Genomic DNA, 24,189 nt, shown 5'->3' on the forward strand with positions numbered 1-24,189 from the left:
GCTCACATACTATACATCTGCACACTCGTGAGCAAGTGTACATAACCACGCGCTTCTGTACATGCCCACGTGTCTGCACAGCCAGCTTAGTATACTCAATCTCACAGGCCCAGAACCCACTCCTGGGCAAGAACCATAGCCTCTCAAGGAGAGGGCCCAGGACTGGGCTGTGAGCTGTGCCTGACCCTGTCCCTGACCCTGTCCCTCTCTGTGGCAGCTTCTTGCAGGACCTGCAGCGCTGTGACACAGATGACGATGTGGCCATGTGCTTCATCAAGAACCAGGAAGCCTTTGAGAAGTACCTGGAGTTCCTGGTGGGCCGTGTGCAGGCAGAGTCCGTGGTTGTCAGCACGCCTGTCCAGGAGTTCTACAAGGTGCCTGTGCCTGGCTCCATGGCGTTGGCCACCGAGCCCCTCCCTGGCTGCTCCCAGGCCTAGTGCTGGCCTTGACTCCCATCAGAAAACTCACTGACCTGAAAGTCCCCTGAGGCTTAGCCCTTGTCCTGTGCTCTTGGCCTTAGTTCATATTCCCTGATCTCTTCCCGCACAGTCCCCAGGGCCCCTTGAGCCTTGTAGCTCTGTGCTCCTGGGCTGGCCACTTCACTGCCCAAGTTCTGTGCATGCCTCCGGCTAGATGGTAACACAGCCATTGTCCAGATTCAGGGCCAGGTGTGAGAGTGCCCCTGGGATGTCCTCTACTGTCAGGAGGCCCTAACTGGGGCTATGCTTTCTTGCCCGAAACCCGCCCTCTGGTGCCTACAGAAATGTGCTGAGGAGATGCTGTCCGCTGGGGACCCCTCGCAGCCACCCCCACCCCCACTGCAGCACTACTTGGAGCAGCCGGTGGAGCGGGTGCAGAAGTACCAGGCTCTGCTCAAGGTGGGAAGCCATGTCCTGCCCCAGCCCTGAATGTCCAGGCCAGGCCTTGGGGCTGAAACAGTCTGGGTCCTGACCCTTGGTCCGCCTCAGGAGCTAATCCGCAACAAGGCCCGGAACCGGCAGAACTGCACCCTTCTGGAGCAGGCCTACGCAGTCGTGTCAGCGCTGCCCCAGCGTGCTGAGAACAAGCTGCACGTGTCCCTCATGGAGAACTACCCCGGCATCCTGGAGGCCCTGGGGGAGCCCATCCGCCAGGTGGGGGGACTTGCGTCTGCTGCCAAGTGGTGGGGTGTGGCTTTTGTGGGTGCTGGGCTCATAGATGACCCTGGGGTCTGCGCCCAGGGATGGGGCCAGGCAACCACAGTCCAACCACATCTACTCACACCCCAGGGCCACTTCATTGTGTGGGAGGGCGCACCAGGGGCCCACATGCCTTGGAAGGGCCACAATCGCCATGTCTTCCTGTTTCGGAACCACCTGGTGATCTACAAGCCCCGACGAGACTCGCGCACCGACACCTTCAGCTATGTGTTCCGGAATATGATGAAGGTCTGTGGTGCCAGGGGCTGGGGGTGTCATGACACAGGGAGGTTTCCCTGTTCCTGGCCTCCAGGGTGGCCACTGGAACAGAACTTGCCATTGTTCTGGGGTGACCTTGGCATAGCCCTACTGGACCCTGTCTGTCTGGGGATGCTTAGCTCTGTCCTCCCACTAATGTTGCACCCCTCAACAGCTAAGCAGCATCGACCTGAACAACCAGGTGGAAGGGGACGACCGTGCCTTCGAGGTGTGGCATGAGTGGGAGGACTCTGTGTGCAAGTACCTGCTGCAGGCGCGCACAGTCATCATCAAGCACTCCTGGGTGAAGGAGATCAGCGGCATCCAGCAGTGCCTGGCCCTGCCTGTTTGGCGTGAGTGTCCCTGGTGCTGTGCTGGGGCGGGGACCTGAACATCACTTAGATGCCCAGTGGGCTGCACCCAGGCCAGGCACGTGGGCATGGGTTGCCTTCTGCACTGGTGGCTTGGTTCTCCCCTTGGTCAGATCTAGCTGAGGGACCGGTGGCTTTGGCCTCCCAGGGAGCCCCAGAGCAGGTGTTGAGCTGACCCTGACCCAAATGGGGGACACAAAGGGATGTAGTGGGGACATGGCATAGCTCCAGACTTGGGGTATCTGACCAGGTCATGTTTGGGTGTGATGGTCTTGCACCCTGGTCTGTCCCTGCCTTGTGCAGCCACACCCAGCTTAGTCAGTAACCAGGCCCTTGGATGTGGGGCCACTGCTGTTGTTGGGGGCAATTTGCCAGGGAGCACCCAGGGGACATAGGCCTGACATCCCACCCTCAGAGTCCTCAGACCCCCACATGTGTCCTCAGGTCCTCCAGAATTTGAAGAGGAACTGGCTGACTGCATGGCTGAGCTGGGGGAAACTGTAAAGCTGGCTTGCCGCGTGACCGGCAGACCCAAGCCTACTGTCAGCTGGTATAAAGGTACCTGCCAGGGCCTACAGACTGACCCTTCACAGGAACCCCCACCAGGGGTGGGCTGCACTGGGGCTGAGGACAGCATGGGGTCTGGTCAGTGGGCTGGGCATGGGGAACAAGAGACAGTCCAGGCCTGTTCAAGGGCAAACATCCTGAGGATGGACAGTGAACAGGTAAGTCAGGTGGTGCCATGGCCACCCTGGGGAATGAGCAGGGTGAAGAGTCAGCACAGGGCCAAGACTGACATGCCTGAGGGCAGCCGAGAGAGCACCAGGACCACAGAGGGGGCCACAGGCAGGCACCTGGGTGCAGGAGAGGCCTGTGAGCTTAATGGGCCAGGAAGGGTGCTGATCACACTGTACCTTCAGGGTCACGGAGCACAGGCCTTACGTGGCTCAGGGATGGGAGCTGCCAAGGTCAAGGGAGGTCAGGTGTCTCCCAGGCCCATCTCACTTGACACTGCCACAGGCTTGGGGTCCCGAGACCATCCTCACTTCCTGCACCACCATAGGCTTGGGGTCCCGAGACCACTCTCACTTCTGACGTCCAGTTCACTGGTCTCCAAGGTTGCCTTCAGGTTCAGTGATTCACCAGAAGGTCTTGGAGTTCAGAGCTATTATGCTTAGGGTTAGGGTTTACTTCAGCATAAAGACAAGACTGCAGCCCCTGAGAAAAAAGAAGAGCACTTCTGGAGTGTCCAGTGTCACCACTTATGAGCTGCCAGCCTCCGGCTCCCAGTGCAGTGAGGAAGAGCACCTTCTCCTCCCAGTGACACCTGAGAACACAAACAGACCTATGCCAACCAGGAGGCTTAATGCACTTGACATCAGCATTTGTCACTGGAACTCTGTCAGACCTGCATGGCTGACCGCTCATGTGGCTGACCTCAGGCTCTAGTCCTCCTGAAGTCAAGATTAATGGCCTGAAGCCCACTATGAATCTCACGTTAGCATAGAAGACAGCATGGAGATCCACAAGGAAGCTCATTGTTAGTGTAGACGCCAGTGTGGCCTGGGTCATCCATCAGGAATCTCCTCATTGGTGTAGATGCCAGTGTGGCCCAGGAATCTCGTTATTGCCATAGACACCAGTGTGGCCCTAGTCATCCACTGGGAGTCTCGTCAAAGGTGTAGACACCAGCATGGCCCAGGTCACCCACAGGAATTTTGTCATTGGCGTAGATGCCAGCATGGCCTGGGTCACCTACTAGGAATCTTGTTGGCGTAGATGCTGGCTTGGCCTAGAGCATCCATCAGGAATCTCATTATTGGTAGAGATGCCAGCATTGCCCTGGTCACCCACCAGGAATCTCGTCATGGGTGTAGACAGCAGCATGGCCCGGGTCACCCAAGAGGAATCTCATCATTGGCATAGAAGCCTTTGTGGCCTGGAGCATCCTCCAGGAATCTGTTCATTGGTGTAGACACAGCATGGCCTGGGTCACCTACTAGGAATCTCGTCATTGGCATAGACACTGGCATGGCCTGGGTCACCTACTAGAAATCTCCTCAATGGCATAGACACAGAATGGCCTGAGTATCCCCCCAGGAATCTCATTGTTGGCATAGATGCTGGTGTGGTCCAGGTCACTTACTAAGAGTCTCCTCATTGGCATAGATGCCAGTGTGGCCCGGGTCACCCACCAGGAATCTCCTAGTTGGTGTAGAGGCTAGCATGGGCCAGAGCCTCCTCCATGAATGCCATTGTATAATAGAGTGTCCATTCTGGCCCTGAGCCACAAACCCCTAGGCTAGCCCATCTGTTGTGGCCCAAGGTTCCAGAAAATCCGAGGCTCTTCCCTGGCAGACTGTTCTAGGGTCCCGAGGCACCTTGCTGGTGCCAGGGATCAACATGATTCCTTTGGGCAGCATGGAGCGTTGGCTACATGGAAATCCCATGGTCTTGTGAGCAGCAGGGGGCATGGTTCAGATCTGTCATCTGTCACCTTGGCTGTAGTGCCAAGGGTCTGCTTAGGGACATGGCATCATGTTGGTGGTGGCCATGGTTGCATCCTGGATGCATTTTGAAGGCAGAGCCAGCCAGATTTGCTGATGGGTTGCATGGGGTGTGTGGAAGAGAGATGGCATCCAGGGAGCAGCACAGGGGTTGTGGACAGCAGAGGCCACTGGTCCTATTCACAGAGGTGGGGCAGACCCACAGGGAGGCAGGCTGGTACATTCTGAGCTGGGCAGGGAGGAAAGAAACCCAGATTTGTGAGGTTTTGAAGAATCCAGGTGCCCATTGGGCTCCAGGTGGTTATGGAGGGGATAGCTTGAGAATAAATCTAGAGCTTGGGAGAGATGTCTGGCTGGAGGTGAGAGATGGCAGGCAGGTCCTTGGCATACAGTGTGTCTGAAACTATGGGTCAGGTCTAGTGCACAGCCCTCAGAACAATCCCAGCAGCTCAGGAGACTGAGACAGGAGGATGCAAGTTCAAAGCAGCCTCAGAAACCTAGCAAGGCCCTAAGCAACTTAGTAAGACCCTGTCTCTAAATAAAATGTAGAAAGGGCTGGGGATGTGATTAAGGCCCTTGGGTTTAATCCCTGGTGCCAGAGAGAGAGAGAGAGAGAGAGAGAGAGAGAGAGAGAGAGAGAGAGAGACTGTGGTCAGTTTGAATGTGGAATGAGCATGAAGAGATGAGGTTCAGGCTTCAAGGCTTGGGATCTGGGATTCACAAGAGTCAGAGAGGTGAGGAACATAAGTGAAGGGGCGGCAAGCCAGAGAGATGGGAGGGACCCCAGGAAGCTAGTGAGGAAGGGCGGCCAGGCAGAGAGGGCCCAGGAGTGCCCAGAGCTCTGGCCAGCCCCCAAAACAATGAATGAGTCCAGCTTCCCTTTCCTGGGTGATGAGGCTAGCGAGCTGCCGTGTCAGTGGGCTTCAGTTTAGCTAGACCATGCGAACCCAAGCCCATGAGTGGAGACCCTTGGATCCAGATTCTCATGGAGTCAGCTGCCTTGCATCAGGGAGTGGAGTGGAGAGCAGAGCCCACCCTGCCCTTGGGGGACATCCACTCATTCAGGAAGCTCTCTTCCTTTTGATGGATGCGGCTGGGCAGCCCTTATCTCTTGTTCCTCGGGGAGTCCAATTGGCCTATCCCTGAGTGGAAGATCACAAGGCCTCACTGGGTTGGGCATCTGGTTTCCTCCAAAGCCCCACTGCATGCTGAGAGCTGATTTTCAAAAGTGGTATCTGACAGCCATGTCTGGCAGGGGATAAGTCCCAGACCCAGGGGACGCTTCACTCATCAAGGGCTCTAGCTGCGAAACGGTCTGTCTCAGGAACGTGCAACATGTCTTGGTCCATTTCCTGATGTGCCAACAAGACACCTGAGTCTGGGTTACTTATAAAGTGAAGAGATTGTTTTCAGATTGAAAGTCCAAAGGGCATGGTGCCATCTGGTGGGGTTCCCCTTGGTGGCCTCATGACTTCTTGGGAGTCTTGTCAGGGGGAAGGAGCAGTTGCAGTGACAGGAAGAGAGGGGTTCAGGACCAGGCTAGTTTTATAGCAGTTTGCTGACCTCTGGAGACCAGCACCCATCCCTTCCAGTCAGTGCCCTCAGTGACTGAATTCACTTCTGCCGGGCCCCACCTCTCAGGAGGGGAGCGCTCCCAGGGCACCCCATTTGGAGCCACTCATCCGGAGCTGCTGGGCTTGCATGACCTATATATGTGCCTACCACCTGGGGCCACGGGGGCAGCAAGTGGATAGAGCTGGTGGTGATCACTCTAGCGGCCAGCTCCCTTTGGCCATTTCTGCTGGCCATACAAGGACATCAAGTTGCAATTCATCTTCTCATTACCTTGGCTGCCTCTGTGTTACAGCAAGGCCTGGCACTTCCTCTGCCAGCCACGCAAAGGCTGGGAAGTTGGCGTGTGGCATCCACGCTTTACTGCCAGGTCTTTGCGTGGAGCTGTCCCAGCTTAGCTGGTTAACTGTCAAACCAAATGGCCATGCCACTTGCAGCAGCCCCTGGGTCAACAAGGGCACATTGCACTAGTGGCCTCAGGAAGACCAGCAGGATGCCTGGCTCCCCCTGAGCAGAAGGCTGGTGCTAAGGGTCCACCATGTGTGAACTCAGAGTCACACGCAGTTTCAGGCCAGAGTTCAGATGCAGACATTATCGCCATAGCACCCAGAAGTCCCTGTCCACAACTGGGTGGCCTGGTGCCTGTGTCCAGCAGAGCCATGGAAATCTGAGTTCCTTCTCGAAGCCCCCTGCAGATTGGATGGGTAGAAGGGCCCTCCATCCCTCTGCATGCTGTGATGAGGGACCAGGTGTGGGTGGGAGGGAAGGGGTGTTAGGCAGTGGATTATGTAGCTGTAGGCTTGGTGGGATTGAGTGAGGATGGGCCCATAGCCAGGGAGCTGGGCGTGATCAGCACATGGGAGGTCCGCAGGGAGTCACACTGGGGCGTTGGGGCGACCATGGACTTAGCTGTCCATGTGGATGTCTTCTGTCAGGTTCAGGTCTCTCCACCTGGCCCTGCCTCTAGCTAATGTCCAAGGTGGACATAGAGACACAGAGACAGAGGTCTGGGCCACACCCTCTGTGGAGAGAGGGTAGAGACAGAAAGAGAGAAACAGAGACAGACCCAGAGAGGTGCAGGCCAGCCCCAGCCTCTCATCCACCGGGGCAGGCTTACAAGGTCCCTGCCCGACAACAGCCCTCACTCCTCCTTTCTAGATGGGAAGCCAGTGGAAGTGGACCCTCACCACATTCTCATCGAAGACCCAGATGGTTCTTGCACCCTCATCCTGGACAACCTGACTGGGGTCGACTCTGGCCAGTACATGTGCTTTGCGACCAGCACCGCTGGCAGTGCCAGCACCCTGGGAAAGATCCTGGTGCAAGGTGAGCCTGGAGGCCCATGGGGCAGGGAGACACCCTGACCAAGCCCACCATGTGGCTCTGGTGGATGGGTAGAAGGGCCCTCCATCCCTCTGCTCGCTGTGATGAGGGACTGGGTGTGGGTGGGAGGGAAGGGCAGGCAGGCAGGTATGTGAGGATGGAAGCCCTATGTGGTCATGGGCTCACTTAGGGCTCAGGAAGAAAGTGGGGGCTCGGACACCCCCAGCTCCATCAGAGTGGCTCTTTGTCTCTCTCCACCCTGCAGTCCCGCCACGGATGGTGAACAAGGTCCGGGCCTCGCCCTTTGTGGAGGGAGAGGATGCCCAGCTCACCTTCACCATCGAAGGCGCCCCACACCCTCAGATCAGGTGGGCCAGCACATGGTGGGGCACCAGGGAAGGGGCTTCAGGCTCCTGTCTGCAACACAAGGGTTGTGCAGCTGTTCGGGGCTGGGCACAGTGACTGTCTGATCACTGAAGAGTGGGCATTGTGGGGCTGAGACCCACTGGGCATGGGGCCTCTGCCACAAGATAGCATGGCCAAGCTGGATGTGGGCATCCAGAGGGTGGGTTCACCAAGGACTGTAGCATCTGGGCCAGGGCAGCGGGTCTGCAGCACAGGGACTGTCACACCCTGCCTCATGGACTCTTGGGACGGGTTCTAGGTGGTACAAAGATGGGGCTCTGCTGACCGCGGGCAACAAGTACCAGATGCTGACTGAGCCCCGCAGCGGCCTGCTGGTGCTTGTGGTCAGAGCAGCTGGCAAGGATGACCTGGGACACTATGAATGCGAGGTAAGATGGGTGGGCAAGGAGCCTCATGGCCAGCTGTCCACTGGGGCTTGACAAGGGAAGGTCCTGGGCCCATGGCACAGGCCCGGGGACACCAGGCCACTGTCACCCATCATCCCCAACCCACCACTCCGTGTCTTGCCTTGCTCCTCTTCCATACGAGGCTGAGCCCTGCCACCTGCCATTGTTCCCACCCTCTCAAAGAAGCCCTTTGGTTTTTGCCTTTCTAGGGAACCCAGTGCTGACCTCAACCTTCATCCATTTATGTAAAAAGTAGTGTTAGTTTCCACCTTTGCCTGGTGTCACATAGGTGGGACCCTACAGAGGGAAGAGCTGCCCTGTCCCTATTCACTGTCCAGAGGCCCAAGGCTGGGGCTCCTGAAGGCAAGGCCCAGTCTGAGCCTCTGGTCTTCAGGGCCTGTCCTGGCACACAGTGACATTGAGCAGGTGTGTGCCCGCTGCAGGGCCCCCGAGAGCCCCAGGCTCCAGTCTCTGGCTCTTGTCTAGAGGCCAGCCTCCTGCATGTGGGCCCCACATGCAAGTTCCAGGAGGCAGGGAGACCCAGCCAGCTCTGCACTTCAGGGGCTCAGAGCCACACACAGCCAGCAGCCATCTGTACAGCGTAAGATGCCTGGGCAAGGCCCTGGCTGGGAGCCCTGTCCCCTTTGGGGGACACAGTCTCAGTGGGGACCTCAAACTAAAGACCACCAGAGTGGATGAGAGACAGCTAGGTCCCTTGAGGATAGGGGTCCTGAGTGGTTTCTGTCCATCCTGCAGCTGGTGAACCGGCTTGGCTCCACTCGTGGTGGTGGGGAGCTATACATGCAGAGCGCTGTGCTGCCGGCCCGGGAGCAGCGCCACAGGGAGCAGACTGTGGCTGCCATAGAAGGTAGGTGCCACCGAGCCTGTTGCCCATGCTTCCTAGGTGGGTCCTCAGGCTTGAGCCTTGTGTCACAGCTGCACAGCCATCCAGGACTGGGGGCAGCAGACCTACCATGTCTCAGAGTGGGTGCACTTCCTGCAGGGGTGGCTGGGCAGGCATCTTGGGCAGATGACCTGGCTAGAAGAGGAGGCTGTGGGGTGGAGCCCAGAGGTTGCTGGCCACCTGGTTTCAGCACCTGTGGGGCAGGTGGAGGTGGCCAGGAACCCGGAGTGAGCGCTGGAGAGGCTGTTCTGAGGTGGGGAAGTGTGAGCCCTGCCCCTGGCCTGCAGGGAAACCCATGGAGTCACCTCTGACCGAGGGCAGCCTGCCTGGCAGTGGTCACACAGGCCTCCTGCAGGCAGCAACTGGGATGGGCTGCACTTCTAGAGAAGGGGGTTTCCCCCTGAGGGCAGAGGCAGGACAGTAGGACATCTGGGGAAGAGCGTCTACACTGAGGGCAGAGGGCAGGACAGTAGGACGTCTGGGGAAGGGCGTCTATACTGAGGGCAGAGGGCAGGACAGTAGGACGTCTGGGGAAGGGCGTCTACACTGAGGGCAGAGGGCAGGACAGTAGGACGTCTGGGGAAGTGGTGTCTACACTGAGGGCAAAGGTAGTACAGTAGGAAGTCTGGGGAAGGGGCGTCTACACTGAGGGCAGAGGCAGGACAGTGGGACGTCTGGGGAAGGGCTTCTCCACTGAGGGCAGAGGCAGGACAATAGAACGTCTGGGGAAGTGGTGTCTACACTGTGGGCAGAGGCAGGACAGTAGGACATCTGAGGAAGGGCGTTTCCACTGAGGGCTAAACTGATGAGTGGAGAGTCAGATATTGGTCTGGCCCTTTCCCACCAGGCTGAATTGGCCTTGGAGAGGCCAGAGCATTTGTGGTTTAGTGTCCCTGCCCTGGCCTAGGTCACTCCCAGGGTCACAACAAGTCACTCCTACAAGGCCCCATCTGGGTGAGCCAGTGCCCAGGCCACCAGGATGGGAGGAGGGCCACTGTTATATGTCTTGGCTCCCAGGTGGAGTTGCCCCCCTGGAAGGGCTGCCTTGGCAGGTGGGGAGTCCTTGTCCCTAGAGCCATCGAGCAGAGGCTGGACCCATGTTGGTGGAGCCACAGCTTCCACAAAAGGGTGGTTGGAAAATGTGTCGTCCAATTCCTGAGCACAGGCTCCTGTGGAGTGTTCCCACTGCAGTCTGTCCATCCCAGGGACCAACACACAGGGTCTCTGTCCCTCTGGACCTTCAGAGGACCGGGCCAGCCAACGCCCTAGATCCCAACCCTAGGAACTTCGAAGCCCCCGTGGCCCTCATGGACTCTTTCTCCAAGGGCAAGTCCCTGTGTGAGGGCTTGTGACCCTCACCTACCATATTGGACCTGTATTCCTGGGAACCCGTGACATAATACTGTCCCACAACCCGGGGACAGCATCACCATGCATATATGCTTTTGCCGCCACCGGCTCGTCCACTTCCTCTGCATTGCGTGTCTCATGGTTGGGGACGTGCCCTTCTCACTGGGGCAGGAGTGTCCTCTGCAGCTGTTCTCTTGTTGGTCACGATGGGTCCCTTTCTGGAAGAAGGCGGGTGTCAGCGTGAAGAGCAGGCCTCCAGAGCCCACTGGGGCCAGGCACATCACTGAGTGCTGGTTCTCGAAGGCCATGCAATCAGAGCCCTGTGCCTCCTGCTTCCTAATCCTGTCCTGCTGCTTTGTCTGAACCGGTGGCTCCTCAGCCAGAGGGGCCCTGGCTGTCTCCTGTCGGTGGCACTGACCTGGCTTGAGTGTCTGCACCAGGCCAGGATGCTGCTTTGCATGGCTGCAGCCCTCCTGTAACGGAAGACTCACTGGGGCCCACAGCTGGTCTGGGGCAGTTGGGGACCACGAATAAAGTGCCAGCTTAGCAACCCAAGGTGTCCTGCAGCAGCAAGATGGAGCAGTAAGCCGGGTCCCTGCCAGGGAGGACCCAGGTGGAGGCCCTGGGCTTTCCTGTCCTTCTGTGCACAGGAGCTTGCCTGCAGATGACACACAGGTTGTCCCTCTTTGTGCCCAACTTAGTCCAAATACATGCAGCTTCCTGACTGGATTCCTATTCCTGCCATCAGCCACTTCCCTGTAGAAAAGCCTGTGCAAACAATTCGCACATATAAAAGCACACACGCCTCAGCACAGCCTGTGCAAGCAATGCACACATATAAGTACACATGCCTCAGCACAGCCTGTGCAAGCAATGCACACATATAAATGCACACATGCCTCAGCACAGCCTGTGCAAGCAATGCACACTTATAAATGCATACACACACGTGAGCACACACTGTGCAAATAATGCACACATATAAACACACACATGCCTGAGCCCAGCCGGGGCAAATAATGCACACATATAAACACACACACACTGCCTGAGCACAGCCTGTGCAAACAATCCACACATATAAACACACACAAGCCTGAGCACAGCCTGTGCAAACAATGCACACATATAAATGCACACACACTCCTGAACACAGCCTGTGCAAGCAATGCACACTTATAAACACACACATGCCTGAGCACAGCCTGTGCAAGCAATGCACACTTATAAACACACATACCTGAGCAAACACATGTACATGTGCTGATGTGCACATACATGTATACACACTTGTGTGTGAATGTGTGTGCAGCGTGTCTGAGCATGCATATGTGTGCAGACAAGTACACCTGTGTGCACATTTGTATGCAAGGTACATCCATGTGCAGGCACACAAATGTAGCCAGTGTGACCTCCAATGCACACACACACAGACAGTGTCTAATTCTTGTGTTCATCATCTGAGACAAGCTTGAAATGCCATAAGTTGCCTAGGGAAAGCCTGTCTCAGTGTTGCAGTGCAGTGAAGCAGAAAGTCCCCTGGTCCAGGAGATGTGGGACCATGTCCCAGTACAGGCCACTTGGCTTTGCTGGCCACCTCCTCCACCTTCCCATTGAGCAGTGAGCGGGCTGCTGAGCCTGGAGATGGCCTGCAGTAGTCAAGCCCAGGCCTGCCCAGAGGTCAAGGGAAGAGGCCTCAAGGTGGTTGGGAGTAGGTGCTGCCTGGTTCCAGATGAGTTTCATCCTCTCTGGAACTCCAGTCCCCAGCAGCAAGATGGAAACATAGGCCCCATGGGCTGGCTTTGGTAAGGGCAACAGCTGGGACGACCAGGAAAGGCCACGCAGTTGGGACAGCTTCCCTTCACACTCAGACCTCAGGCACCCACCACATGCATGGGGCTCAGATGTGCCACGTGCAGCACTCTGGTGCCCCCTCCCCTGGAGACACTCACCACATGCATGGGGTTCAGATGTCCACATTCAGGACTCTTGTGTCCCTCTCCCCTGGAGACACCTTTTGGACTTGAACTTGTTTTGTGGCAAAGGCATCAACCATCCTGGCCCCATTGTGGCTGGTGGCCCACTGCATGGCCACAGGCTTCTCTTCCCTTTCCCTAGGCCTCAGGGCTATGTTGGGCTACATGTTTGAGGAATTCACAGGCTTATGTCAGCATGAGGAAAAGCCTGGGCCCTTTTGAGTAGGCAACAGATGCCAGCTCGTTCTCCTCCCCACAGCTCCTGTGGCGCTCAGGAGGGAGAGTGGGCTATCCTTAGGGTGCCTGCTGTCACACCCCAGCCCCTTGGGGCAGATGCTCTCACCCGTCTGTAGCTGAGGAAACTGGACCTCCTAGCTGAGACAGGCTGCCCAGGGACACATGGCCAGTGCTTCTAAGCCCAGCAGATGGCTGCACTGCAGTGCCATCAGGGAGTCAGCCCCAGGCACTGGCTTCTCTGTAACCCTTGCTATTCTGACTGTTTTCTTTGTAGTCACTGAGCAGGCGACTAAAGTCCCCAAGAAAACCGTCATCATGTAAGTGCAGGCGTGTTCCTAACCCGTCCTCGGACTGCAGTGCCCTGCATGCCACTAACCTTCCTGGACCTTGCTGTGTGTCCTGGCCACTTTCAGTGGCTGCACTAACAGCCTGGCTCACTTCTGGCCACCAGTGCCTTGCAGATTTCTCACACAGCCATGGCGGCCACTCCCCGCCCAGCCTCACTAGCCTCACTCTGCTCCACCTCTTGAGACCACCTTTTTACACAGGCACAGACAGAATATTATTTAAGTTTATATTCTTTCATCTTTCCATTCCTCAACAGGAAAGACTGAAAAGATACAGAAAATTGGGGGTTCAAAATAATTAGAATAGCAACAATTTAGGGAAAAAAAATAAAAGACTCCAGTAAAGATAAAACAATGATGTATGACTTCCTGCAAAGAGCAAAACAGAAATTACAAAAGTGGTGACCGAGGACGAGCGGGAGGAGAGAGGAAAGGGAGGTAACTGTATCTCGATTGTGGTGGTGACAGGACTATGTATGTTTTTCTGAACTTATTAAACTATATACATAAAAGGTGAATATTATCGAATTATAGATCCACAAATGAAAATTAAAGGCATTGAAAGATCTCATACAGTCCTTATTGGAAGTAAGAGTAAAGTTATGAATTAATTTAATGATATTCTGGTAAAAAAAAATAATAGCCAAAACTTACACAGAAAGACGTAGACAGCGTACACTCCTCTCAGGAGCACGAATTTGCAAATTTAACCAGGAAGAATACTGTCTCTGGCCCAGCAGGTGGATGACAGGCCACAGATGTGATGGATAGAGAGAGTAACAGGGCTCTGGTCTGCCTCAGCACAGAGCCAGCAGAATTCCTGGACTCTGGCTCCTGACCTCAACAGTGTGAGGAAGGCTAAAGAGGCCTGCCATGTCTTATTACCCTCTGATTGTAATCAAGACTGCTGCATCAGCTGAGGTGAAGGCTTCACTTATTTAGCAAGAAAAAGGAGAAGATAAAATCTACTGCACACCTTACTCCAGCCCTGACTGACTGCAGGGCTGGAAGAAAGTGGCCTCAGGTACTGACTGACTGACTGACTGCAGGTGTGTTTGGGAGCTTGCCTTTATGCATGACCATGTCTCAGAGTCAGGTCTGGCTCTATTGATTATGAAACAAAAGTCTTCTTTAAATTCCTTATTGATGCCTAAATTAATGGCTGAAGGAGAAGCCCTGGTTCAGACTCTGCACAGACTGCATTACTGCTGCCTGAGACCAGAGGCTTGCATGTGTCACAGGACAGGCTCCGCCACCCTGCTGTTTCTGCGGATTCACATACCAATGGAACCCTGTGCAGAGAAAGTCACAGTGAGAGATGGTGAGAGGGCCCAAGCTGCCAACCTCAGCTGCCCTCCAGCAAGCAGCCTGCCCCTCATGAGGAGGAGGAAGTATCTGCCCCAGAGAGACAGACCAAGACCCAGGATGACGTGATGAGGAAGGAAGCTGACGGCAGAGATACAGAAGCCTGTGGTCATCAAGTCCACCAGGTGTTTCTGAGCCCGGGAGCCAGGGCCAGATATCGCGGGCCAGCGAGCTGTTTGTGCACTCTTGTCTTTCTTTTTCCACTGAGAATGGGACAACTGGTACATCCAGGCAGTGGGACACATAGGGCTGGTGCCTGTAAAAGCAAGTGGTCTGCAAAGGGAGATGAAGCACAAGAAGCAAACTAAGTCCAGAGTTCCAGCTGAGATCTGGGCCAGGAGAGGGAAGTGGGCTGTGGAAGTGCCAGAAGCTGTGGGTGCAGAGGCACAGCCACCCTCCACGCACCCCCGCGAGCAGCCGGCAAGGTCCTTCTGAGGAGGCATGAGACTGAGCACCTCCGGGAGGTGCTCCTGTCTATCAGCCCCCCGAGCTGGAGGAGTAACTTTAAAGAGAAACGTTTGGGCACGAGTGCCCGAGGGGAGGCTGGGCCATATGGCTGAAGAACACAAAATGGAGGCAGGAGTCCCGAAGGCTGTGGACAGGGCGGAGGCTGACGAATGAGCCTGAAGAGGTGGACAGGAGCCAGTCCTACGCAGCTTAGGGTCCTGGTGAGGAGTGTGGGCTTCACTCTGGATGCAATGGAAGCTAATGGTCTTAAGCAAGGAAAGGGTGTTACTAGACATATTTTCCAAAGGTTCTCCTGGCTACTTCATGAGAAATAGGCTGAAAGAAGCCCATTGTGAACAGTCAACGGGGAATAAGCATCCTTTACTCCAGCTAACAACCCTGGGTGTATGTGTGAGTGTGTGTGTGTGTGTGTGTGTGTGTGTGTGTGTGTGTGTGTGTTCGTTCCTGGGGACTGAACCCAGGCACACTCTACCTCTGAACCACATCCCTTTTTATACTTTATTGTGAGACAGGACCTCACTAGGTTTCCAGGCTGGCCTGGAACTTGTGACCCTCCTGCCTCAGCTTCCTGGTCCCTGGGACTACAGGCATGCATCACGTGGCCAGGACTCCTCCCTTTCCTTGAATAGCCAGTAAAAAACAAGATGTGCACTAGCTCCGCCTCTCTGGCTGACAGGTGCCACCTAACCTGCTCCCAGGGCAGAGGTGATCTCAAGGCGCGGCAGCTCCGTGGCTCTGAGGGGTCCTGTGGACAGAGACTCTGGGAGTGAACCCAGGAAAAACGCCTGACAGTTCTGCTCACCGTTTCCTTTTCACTCCTCGGTTTTCCTTCCTGTTCTTCTTTGGATTCTTTCCCAGGCAGCTGGATGGAGACACATAGGAGGAGAAAGAAGACCATTACCCTCTCCAGATGCTTTACTCCCTTCTCCAACTTTCTTAACCATGGAAATCTCCTTTGGCCAATCACCTCTTTCTCTCTGCATTGACAGGGAGTCGCAGAAGCAGAACATGGTTCAGAAATGAACCAAAGCTGCAGCTCAAATGGGGCAATGTCCATAGTCCGACATTTTAGATTGGCTCCAGGGTTGGGGTTTATCATGACCAGGCCAGCAAATTTCCCAAGTCTCCACAGGGCTCAGGTGAATCACCTGGCAAGGTATGGAGACCCTAGCATAGGGAAGGTGCAGCTTCTCCCATAGCCCAGACAGAGCCAGCAGCTGGTCCTCAGCCCTTCAGGGCAAGGCCCATGGGTCCTGGCCCCTGAGTGGGAGCGAGCTTCTAAGTCATCTGAAGAGTGAAGCTGAGGTGAGACAAATCCTGTGACTTGCATGGTTAACGCAAAGGTTAGTGATGGGCCAAAGCCTGTGACTCGGCTACTCAGACTTTCTACTCCACCACCATCCAAGCAGCATTTCTTTGAATGCTTTTTCCCCTAAGTCTCCCTGATTTACAGTCTACTCTATTAGTCATTGCACCCAGATTTGCCCATGACTGTGAGCCCTGTGCATCTCTCGATCAGAACCCATCCTGTACGAAGGCCAGGGCCCTCCGGGTCACGCCCCAGCCCTGGTCCTCGCCTCCACCTTTGTGCAGGTTCCTGCTTTCCAGCCACGTTGACCTTTCCTCCACATTGACCAACCCTGTCCTCCAAAGCCCTCCCTGCCTTCTCCAGCTTTCCCAACCATCACAACCTTTTTTTTTTTTTTTTTTTTTTTTTTGCCAACATTCTCTGTCCTTCAACACTGGCCAACATCCGCTGATACAGAGCACATTTCAGAAACCAGCCACGGAGACCCAGTGCCCAGCAGCTTGAGGAAACGCCCCACCACCCCTGTTATTGGCGCACCTTCCAGAAGTGTTTTGGAAATCGACGTGCAGGGCACCTGAACAGACAGCAGGATTTGCACCATGCAGAGGAAGTCGGGGTCTCGCCTTCCAAAAGGAATGTTCTGATGTGGCGCTGGCATGGTATTCACAACCATGCACTGATGGTTGTCCCACTGGGCAGACCATGAGGCAGGAGGTGCCTACCCTCAGTGACCTAGTTCTCCCGTGGTTACTAGGGTCCAATGACTTACCTACCAAAGAATATTTGTAGTTTAAAATCAAAAGGCAGGATCTGACAGTTCTTGGCACTGGAGCGACCTAACTGGAATGTCAGATCAATATGCTAATGAATATGAATTCTCATCACACACAGTGTAAATTTTTATTAAGAGGAACTCAGATAATGTAAAAATTGTTTGACTGGATTAATTAATCAGCTAATACTTTATCATTTAAAAAATAGATATTAAACTTTAAAATGTATCTTGGCCAAAGTTTTGGGATTATGGGAACTTTTTCAGACACTCTGCTTTTTTTATGCTTTTCTTGATTTTTCAAGTTTTCCGAGCTAACTTGTGACTTCATAGAGCCATAAAGGAAGTCTCAGTGGGCAGCTCTCACATCAGCCACTGGCACCCACTTCTCCAACTATTTTGAAGTGAAAGTAAAGACCAAGAGTAAAACTGTAACTCAAGGTGCGTGTCTGGGTATGAGCAACGTGCTGCACACCCCTACGGTAAGGACCTCGAGGGCTTTCCTGGAGCTCACAGTGCCGGGAACCAAAGCCAAGGCAAAATGTGAGGGCGGGTTTCTAAATGACTCGGAAGGAAGACCTGGGGCCAACCAGGAGGAAGTGAGAGTTCATCTCAACAAGCGGAAAAAGGATGGGGAGCAAGTTATGGGTAGAAATAAACATGGTGGAGAGCCAGCTATTAGACAGGAAGGCTGTCGAGAAGGTGCTACATAGCCCTGGCAAGACCAGCCACAGGAAAGGAAAAGGACCTAAGGAAATAAATAAGCAGAAAATTCAGAGCAAATGCTGCAGCCTGAGGACAACCACGAAAGATTATCATAATAAACACGGCTTGGAACAGAAACCAGAAAAACCAACTGTAGGAGGTGGCCCATAAGGGCACTTAGGGGCTCTCAAGGATCCAGCCCACGAGGCAAATGCAGCCTCTGTTACACTTCAGACAGTAGAAAACGTCAACTGCTGTCAGACCCTTTCATGGGATTAGTATGATCTCATTCCAAAAGGAGGCAAGGAGAAGAAAAATAATCACAGCTCAATTTGCTCATGAAAATGGATGCAGTAATCCTTGCTAAAGCAAGAGTCCGCCAAATCTAAAGATGCAAAAATAATATACAACACAACCAAGTGGGCTCTGCACCAGAAATTCAAGGATAGGTCACCATCACCAACAAAAAAACAATTAACATTAAAAAAACTAATTTAACAGAAAAATTGTGAAGTTATATCATAGTTTAAAAAAATCCATTTGATAAGATTTAGCCCCCATTAGCCACAAATGTTCTCATCATGCTTGTTCTAACATGAAATGCTCTTGTTTTGATAAAGGCCATGGGCCACAAGTACACAGCAAACTCTGTGGAAACACCTTCGGGAGAGTTACTAAGGTCGAGACAGGACAAGCCTGCTTACGAATACTGAAGCGAAATGACATTAAAAAAGAAAAGGCCCGAGTGCTGTGGGCAGTAGAGCCTGGGGAGGTCCTTATCTGCACAGAGGGTGCATCACCAGGCAGGAGCCCAGGCGCTGACCATCAGCAGTGGAGACGAGGTACTCAGTGAGGCTGGTGGGCAGTCGTCTCACAGAATCCAGCAGCACCCCAACAAGGGCGGCCAGAAACGGTGACCTCAGACTCATTGCCATCACGTTTGGCATCTAGAACTCAACCTAAAAACGACTCAAGAAAGGAATGAAACCTGAAACTTGGAGAGCACACAAGAGGATCGGCGCAAGTACTTGGCTGGAGGAGACTGTCTGCATAGGTGTCACACTTAGCCACCAAATTCAGCTGAATATTTAGTGTTGCCCCCATCACAGTTCAAACTGGTACTTTTGATAGGGCTCACGGGTCCAGTTTTAACCAACAGTGCTGAGGAGCAGCGAGAAGGCACACGTGAACTGGACACCGTTGGGCAGCATCAATACTACCCTGCCCTCCTGGCATAAGGACCGCCAAGCTGCGAGGGACTCTCACAGCTGCTGCCAGGTCTCTGGTGGCAAAACAGGTGCTGTCCAAAGGATCAGGAGGCTTTGGCTTCTCCTCTGACAAACAGAACCGTCTTTGTGTCAAGTTCTAGTGTCCACTCTGCAGCCTGGCAGAGGGCACTGGGGAAGCTTGAATGTGAAACTACTCACAAAGCCTCCTGGTGTCCGAGCTTCCCGAGTCAGTTCTCAAACCCTCATGCCAGCCACCCGACGGTTCTGTGTAGAGCTCTCCCCACTGGAGAACCCTCCAAATGGTTCCTATTTCCCACAGTGACTATGACTAACAGTGACACTGGAGCAGGCACTGAGCATGCAACAGTCACACTATGAAGACAGTGTGTTGCTCATGAAAGGCTGCAGCAAAAAGAAATTGCACAGACATGGAGAACGCTACCTAAGGAAACAGATCCAAGTACAGTCTACAAAAAAGATTTACATTCAATGGGAAAAGAATGGATCTTCTAACTTGCAAAATCTATCTTACATTTTGGAGAAAAGAAAGCTAAAACCCCACTTTATGCCATATGGTAATGGAGATTCAAGGTCTAACGGGGAAGGCAAAAGCACAGACTCAGTGGAAGAAAACTCAGAATAATGACTCTGTGACCCAGTCGTGAACAGAGCTGGGGATGCAGCTCAGTGGTAGAGTGCTCAGGACCTACTGTGTGCAAGACCCTGGGATCCCTCCCCGAACCAGAAAACAAACATGAGGGGCAGGACTTTATCATTAATCCCAAAAGAATAACCTAGAGGTTCCCAAGAGAAGCAGAAGCCTACACCCCCAGGAGCACTGGGACTGAGTGTTTATGGAGACCCTTCATGACAGTCCAAACTGAAGCAACCCAAATGCCGTCGGTGGAGGATGCACACACATGCTCATATACACTTGCACATAAACAGACTCTGGTACATTCAATTAAAAAAAAATAGAGTAAGCTGTTGGTGCCTGTGGTGTGGCCAAATCTCTCTGACGATATGGGAGAAAGAAAGCAGGCACAGAAGAGGTGACATCGAGTGCATCCACTCATAAGGAGTCACACCCAGCAATAGAAACCACAGCAACATTTGGAGGTGACTGACCGGGGGAACACCAGGAACTCCCTGGGTTGTCAGAAATCACAGACATTGTAACTGTGGGTACGAGCACTCGTAAAAGTCAGCAAGTGTTACGATGAATTCGCCATTTCACTATGTGCAAACCTTGCCTCAGTTCAGAAATCCACTCAAGGAAATGTATTTTAACAGACAAAAAAAAAATAGAAACTATGAGATAAAAACTGATGGATTCACTATTCAGTATTCAAGGTTTCTGATCAACAACATGAAGTGAAGTGAAGCCATGCCTGGTAGGCACAGATGCTGGCAGTGGCCGATACACAGGGGTGTCTAAGGTACTCACAGAGCATGCACCAGTCACAAATGATGCAAGAAACCCTGTGGAGCACGGCATGTATAGCAAAGCACCTGTACCATCCTTCCTTCATTAAGAAGATGGGGCAGAGAAGAGCCCTACTCCCTGGGAACCACCTGAAACTGACTCTGGCTCCTTTAGCCCTGAGAGGGCATGGGGGACCTCCCTATGAGCAACTATGAAGATCCAACCCTTACTTCCCATGCTGGGGATTGAACCCAGGACCTTGCACATGCTGGGCACACACTCCACTACTGAGCCATGCCCTCAAAAAGCCGAGTTCTAATCCATGTTGTCTGAGGAATTTGGGCTGAGTCTGAGCCACCAGGGGCAGGATGGATTTTCTATGACTGGAACTTTCTTTCAGCTCTCATCTTTGTTCCACTAACAGGCACTGGTGGTGCAGATTAACGGGTTCACGTGATATTCCCACTCATCATGCAGTGTGCATTAATCACATCTGACCTCTCTTCTTCACGCTTCCCTCCCACACTGGACTGTCCTGTTTGAAGAGCTGGATGGTGGAGAGGCAGAGTGAAGGGATAGGTAAGGGGAGGCAGTGCAGAATGATGTTGTGTGCATATGTGCATATAGGACCGGGAATGTCACCTTTATGCATAGATAAAGAGCCAATCGTAAATTAATATATGAACGAAAGGAACTCTACTGCAGGAAGGAGAATGGGGGAGGGGAGGAGGAAGAGAGAAATCGGGGAATCGTGAACTGAAATCGAATTCCATGCATGTGTCAGCTGGATGAACCAGTTTACTATGTACAACTATAAAACTCTAATGAAAAAATGGAAAAAAGAAAAGCTGGTTCACACAGACATCATAAGATATCTAAGATGATTAAGAACAATAACTTAGCAATCTACAATTCAGATTTTTGTTTGCATTAAGAAACTTCTCTGCTCTTTCTAGTTGATTAAGCAAGGTGTGCATACACATCTCACTCGCTGCACAGACGAGTTGAAAGGCAGAGAATCCTGCATTCTAGATCTGACATGTGCACCAGTTAGAGGTCTGCCAAAGAAGACCCTCCGCCTTCTGCTTAGCATTTGTCCCACAGACGAGCAACAAGCTTAAGGCTGCACTGCACCCATTATTCCCCTTTGGGAACCAGAGGCCAGCTTCCAGAAGGCATGGGGGAGTCACAGCCCAGCCTCCCAGGACAGGAGCCCTACAGTCCCACATGAATTCCCTTCCCCATCTAGATTACCAGAGAGGTCCCATGGGCTTCGGGCTCGTGTCAAGGGCCGGAAACCATCTCTTAGAACTGTGAAACCAAACCCTCTTCTGACGCATATCACCAGGGGAAGGAAGCCACCCTCCAGCCATCTACTGTGTGATTCCTACTGCAGAACGTTCTGGAAGAGAAAAAACCATGGAGCCAATGAAAGATCAGTGGTTTTCTGGTGGGAAGGGAGGAGGAGTGAAGAGGTAGAGCACAGTGATGTGCCCTGCAGGGTGCTGTGTGCATGGTACGCATTCACCCAGACCCACAGAACATACGTCACTGACTGTGGGCCCGAGTGAAAACTGTGGACTTTGAGCAACAATGAGGTGCCCTGGTCAACACTGTTACGTGTGCCACTCTGACGGGTGCTGTGCGTGGGTGGGGCAGGAGCACAGTTTCACGGGACGTCCCCGCACCTTCCACTCAATTTTTCTATGAATCTCAAATTTCTCTTAAAAATAAAGTCTGTTAAAAAGTATTGGAATTCCATGGTCTGAAGGTGTCCCCAAACTGCACCTGTGGGAACTCAGTCCCCAGTGCAACAGTGCTGGGGCACCTTCCAGAGGTGACTGGGTCCTGAGTCCTCTTCCCTGTGAACACATCAGTGCACTGCTGGGGCAAGGACTGGTCACCAGGGAGTGGGCTCTTGAAGCAGGAGGAGCGGCCTCTTCCTTCTCTCTCCCGCCTGCTCACTCCACCTTCCTCCATGAGTGGACACAGCCAGAGGCAGGCCCTGACCTTGGACTGCCCAGCCTCCAGAGCTATAAGAGATAGATCTATACTCTTTATAAGTCACACAGTCTCAGAGATTCTCTTACAGCAACGGCAAAGCCTGGTGAGACAGGGAGGCAGCAATGCCTCCTCTACGGGGCCACTGAGGATTTGGTCCACCTACTCAATGCTGGGCACCCGCTGGCACTTTCAATGTGGCCTCTATTTGCTGTCCATGCCACTGGATTGGAGTGGCAGAGCAAGGGCTGGAGAGGGGTGGGCAGTGTTGAGCTCTTTGGTTGGATGAGTGGGTGGGGTGCTATTGGGTCCCAATAAAGAGAAGTACGCTACTGATAAAAAACAAAGGAGATTCCACGGATAGGGTGGGTGTTTCCTGTGACCTGCTTCCTCCATCCGGCAGCTGTGGTGAGACTCTGTGGTGGCTACAGGAGGAGCTGGCATCCCAGGAAGCCTGCCCAGAATGCCCTGCTGCTCCTCCTGCCTTGACTCCTCCAGTTTCAGACATATAGGACCCTCCCACCCCGTGGCTTTGCTGATGGACAGGCGCCTGGGAGAGGCCAGGGCAGCCTTGATTTAGCTGAGGGGCATAAGCACATCCTCCCCTCCACGGTTGGGATCTGAATGACCAGCAAACACCAGGACAGCCCCTGGGGACTGCATTTACTTTCCGTGAATTCTTTTTATTTCCGTTGATCTGGTGAGTTTCAGCTCTTCGCCATCTAACGTCTGGTTGTCTTCCCTCGGCCTCTCCCTGTCGCTGCACCTCGTCATGAGGATGGACACTCTCCCTAACCTGAGGGCCACATTGCATCTCTTTCCATCTCACACATGTCCACCATCTCACCACTTCCCAAGGGCCTCTGAAGGCCCTTCATCCCCAGTTGATGAATCTCATTTTTAACTTCTCCCCCATGGGAGTCCACCCTTCCAAATATCCTCCAACGATGGACAACCAGTTTTCACTTCCTGCAGAGCTCTACCCTCCAAACGCTTGCCCGGTCCCCAGGTTGTCCCTGTGTTTGGACAGTCTCTGCATTGCTAAGCCTGCCTCCCATGACAGCACCCCCAAAGGCAGATGCTCAACACTCCTTCCTGCCATCCTCCCTAAGAAGCACCTCCCTCCTGTTCTCCTGTTTCTGCATCTGCCTGACCTGACAAGAGCGGCCACTGTGGTCATGACAGATGGCATCTAAATCACATACTGCTTCAGCTCCTCTCAGAAGAGCCCACCTGGACGAGCTTCACTCCTCCCAGTTCCACTTCTCAGCTACAGGATCTCCATTGTCTGACCTACAGCAGCGTGAGCATGCATGATGCTTTCCTCAGGACCTGTGCACTGGGCTTCACAGCCATCTGCCCTGTTCCCATTCTCCCAAGGGCAAGCCTGCTGGGCCACACGGGCAACACCCTGGGCACATGCTGAATTAAACTTTGAGCTGGGTCCTGTTGTCCCTCCCACCTACACAAGCTCAGTGTCACCCTGGATGGTGATGATCCTGCTCCATCACAGCCCTTTGGTCTTTTTTTTTTTTTTTAAGTGTATAAAAATACATGATTTTATTTCCCTTTGTTAAGGAGACTATAACAAAATACCACAGACTGAGTGGCTTAAACAACAGAAATTCATCTTCTCACAATTCTTTAGGGCAGAAATCTGAGATCAAGGTAGCAATAGGTTGTTTTCTTCTGAGATCTCTTTCTTGGTTTGTAGATACCATCTTCTCTTTATGCCTTCTGGAAAGCATTCCTCTGTGGGGAACATCCCTTGTGTTCGTATGTCAAAACTTCTCCTTATAAGGACATCCGTCAGATTGTGCCCTCCATCATAGACTCACTTTAACTTAATTACCTCTTGAAAAGCTCCATTTCCAAATATAGTCACATTCTGAAGTACTAGAAGTTGGGGCTTCTACAGATGAACATTTTGGGGTAGAAGAGTAAAATCCATATCATAATATAGGCAAAAAGGAAAAAAAAGTATACCAAAATAGGTGACAATGACAATGTGGGCTTGTGCATCTACTAGGAATAAGATTCTTATTTGCTAGCCTTTTAAATCCATGAGAGCACTGGCCA

The 24,189-nt window shown here is 53.2% G+C and overlaps 1 protein-coding gene across 1 annotated transcript; it reads left to right on the forward strand.

Moving 5' to 3' along the window:
- The first annotated feature begins 722 nt into the window (after positions 1 to 722).
- Positions 723 to 12,820, forward strand: LOC144250433 (obscurin-like). Its single transcript, XM_077793277.1, has 10 exons — positions 723 to 878; positions 969 to 1,133; positions 1,269 to 1,427; positions 1,612 to 1,789; positions 2,252 to 2,365; positions 7,045 to 7,212; positions 7,475 to 7,577; positions 7,874 to 8,003; positions 8,778 to 8,889; positions 12,763 to 12,820. The coding sequence occupies exons 1-10, from the start codon at positions 723 to 725 to the stop codon at positions 12,807 to 12,809; spliced, it is 1,332 nt and encodes a 443-aa protein (XP_077649403.1). The 3' UTR covers positions 12,810 to 12,820.
- The last annotated feature ends 11,369 nt before the right edge of the window (positions 12,821 to 24,189 follow it).

This window comes from Urocitellus parryii, chromosome 1 (assembly GCF_045843805.1).
Source record: "Urocitellus parryii isolate mUroPar1 chromosome 1, mUroPar1.hap1, whole genome shotgun sequence".
Taxonomy (NCBI): Eukaryota; Metazoa; Chordata; class Mammalia; order Rodentia; family Sciuridae; genus Urocitellus; species Urocitellus parryii.

Coding starts and splice junctions, on each gene's coding strand:
- LOC144250433 (XM_077793277.1), top strand. CDS start 723: ATGCTTTCTTGCCCGAAACCCGCCCTCTGGTGCCTACAGAAATGTGCT. Junction 1,428..1,611: donor TGTTCCGGAATATGATGAAG/GTCTGTGGTGCC, acceptor ACCCCTCAACAG/CTAAGCAGCATCGACCTGAA. Junction 2,366..7,044: donor TACTGTCAGCTGGTATAAAG/GTACCTGCCAGG, acceptor CCTCCTTTCTAG/ATGGGAAGCCAGTGGAAGTG.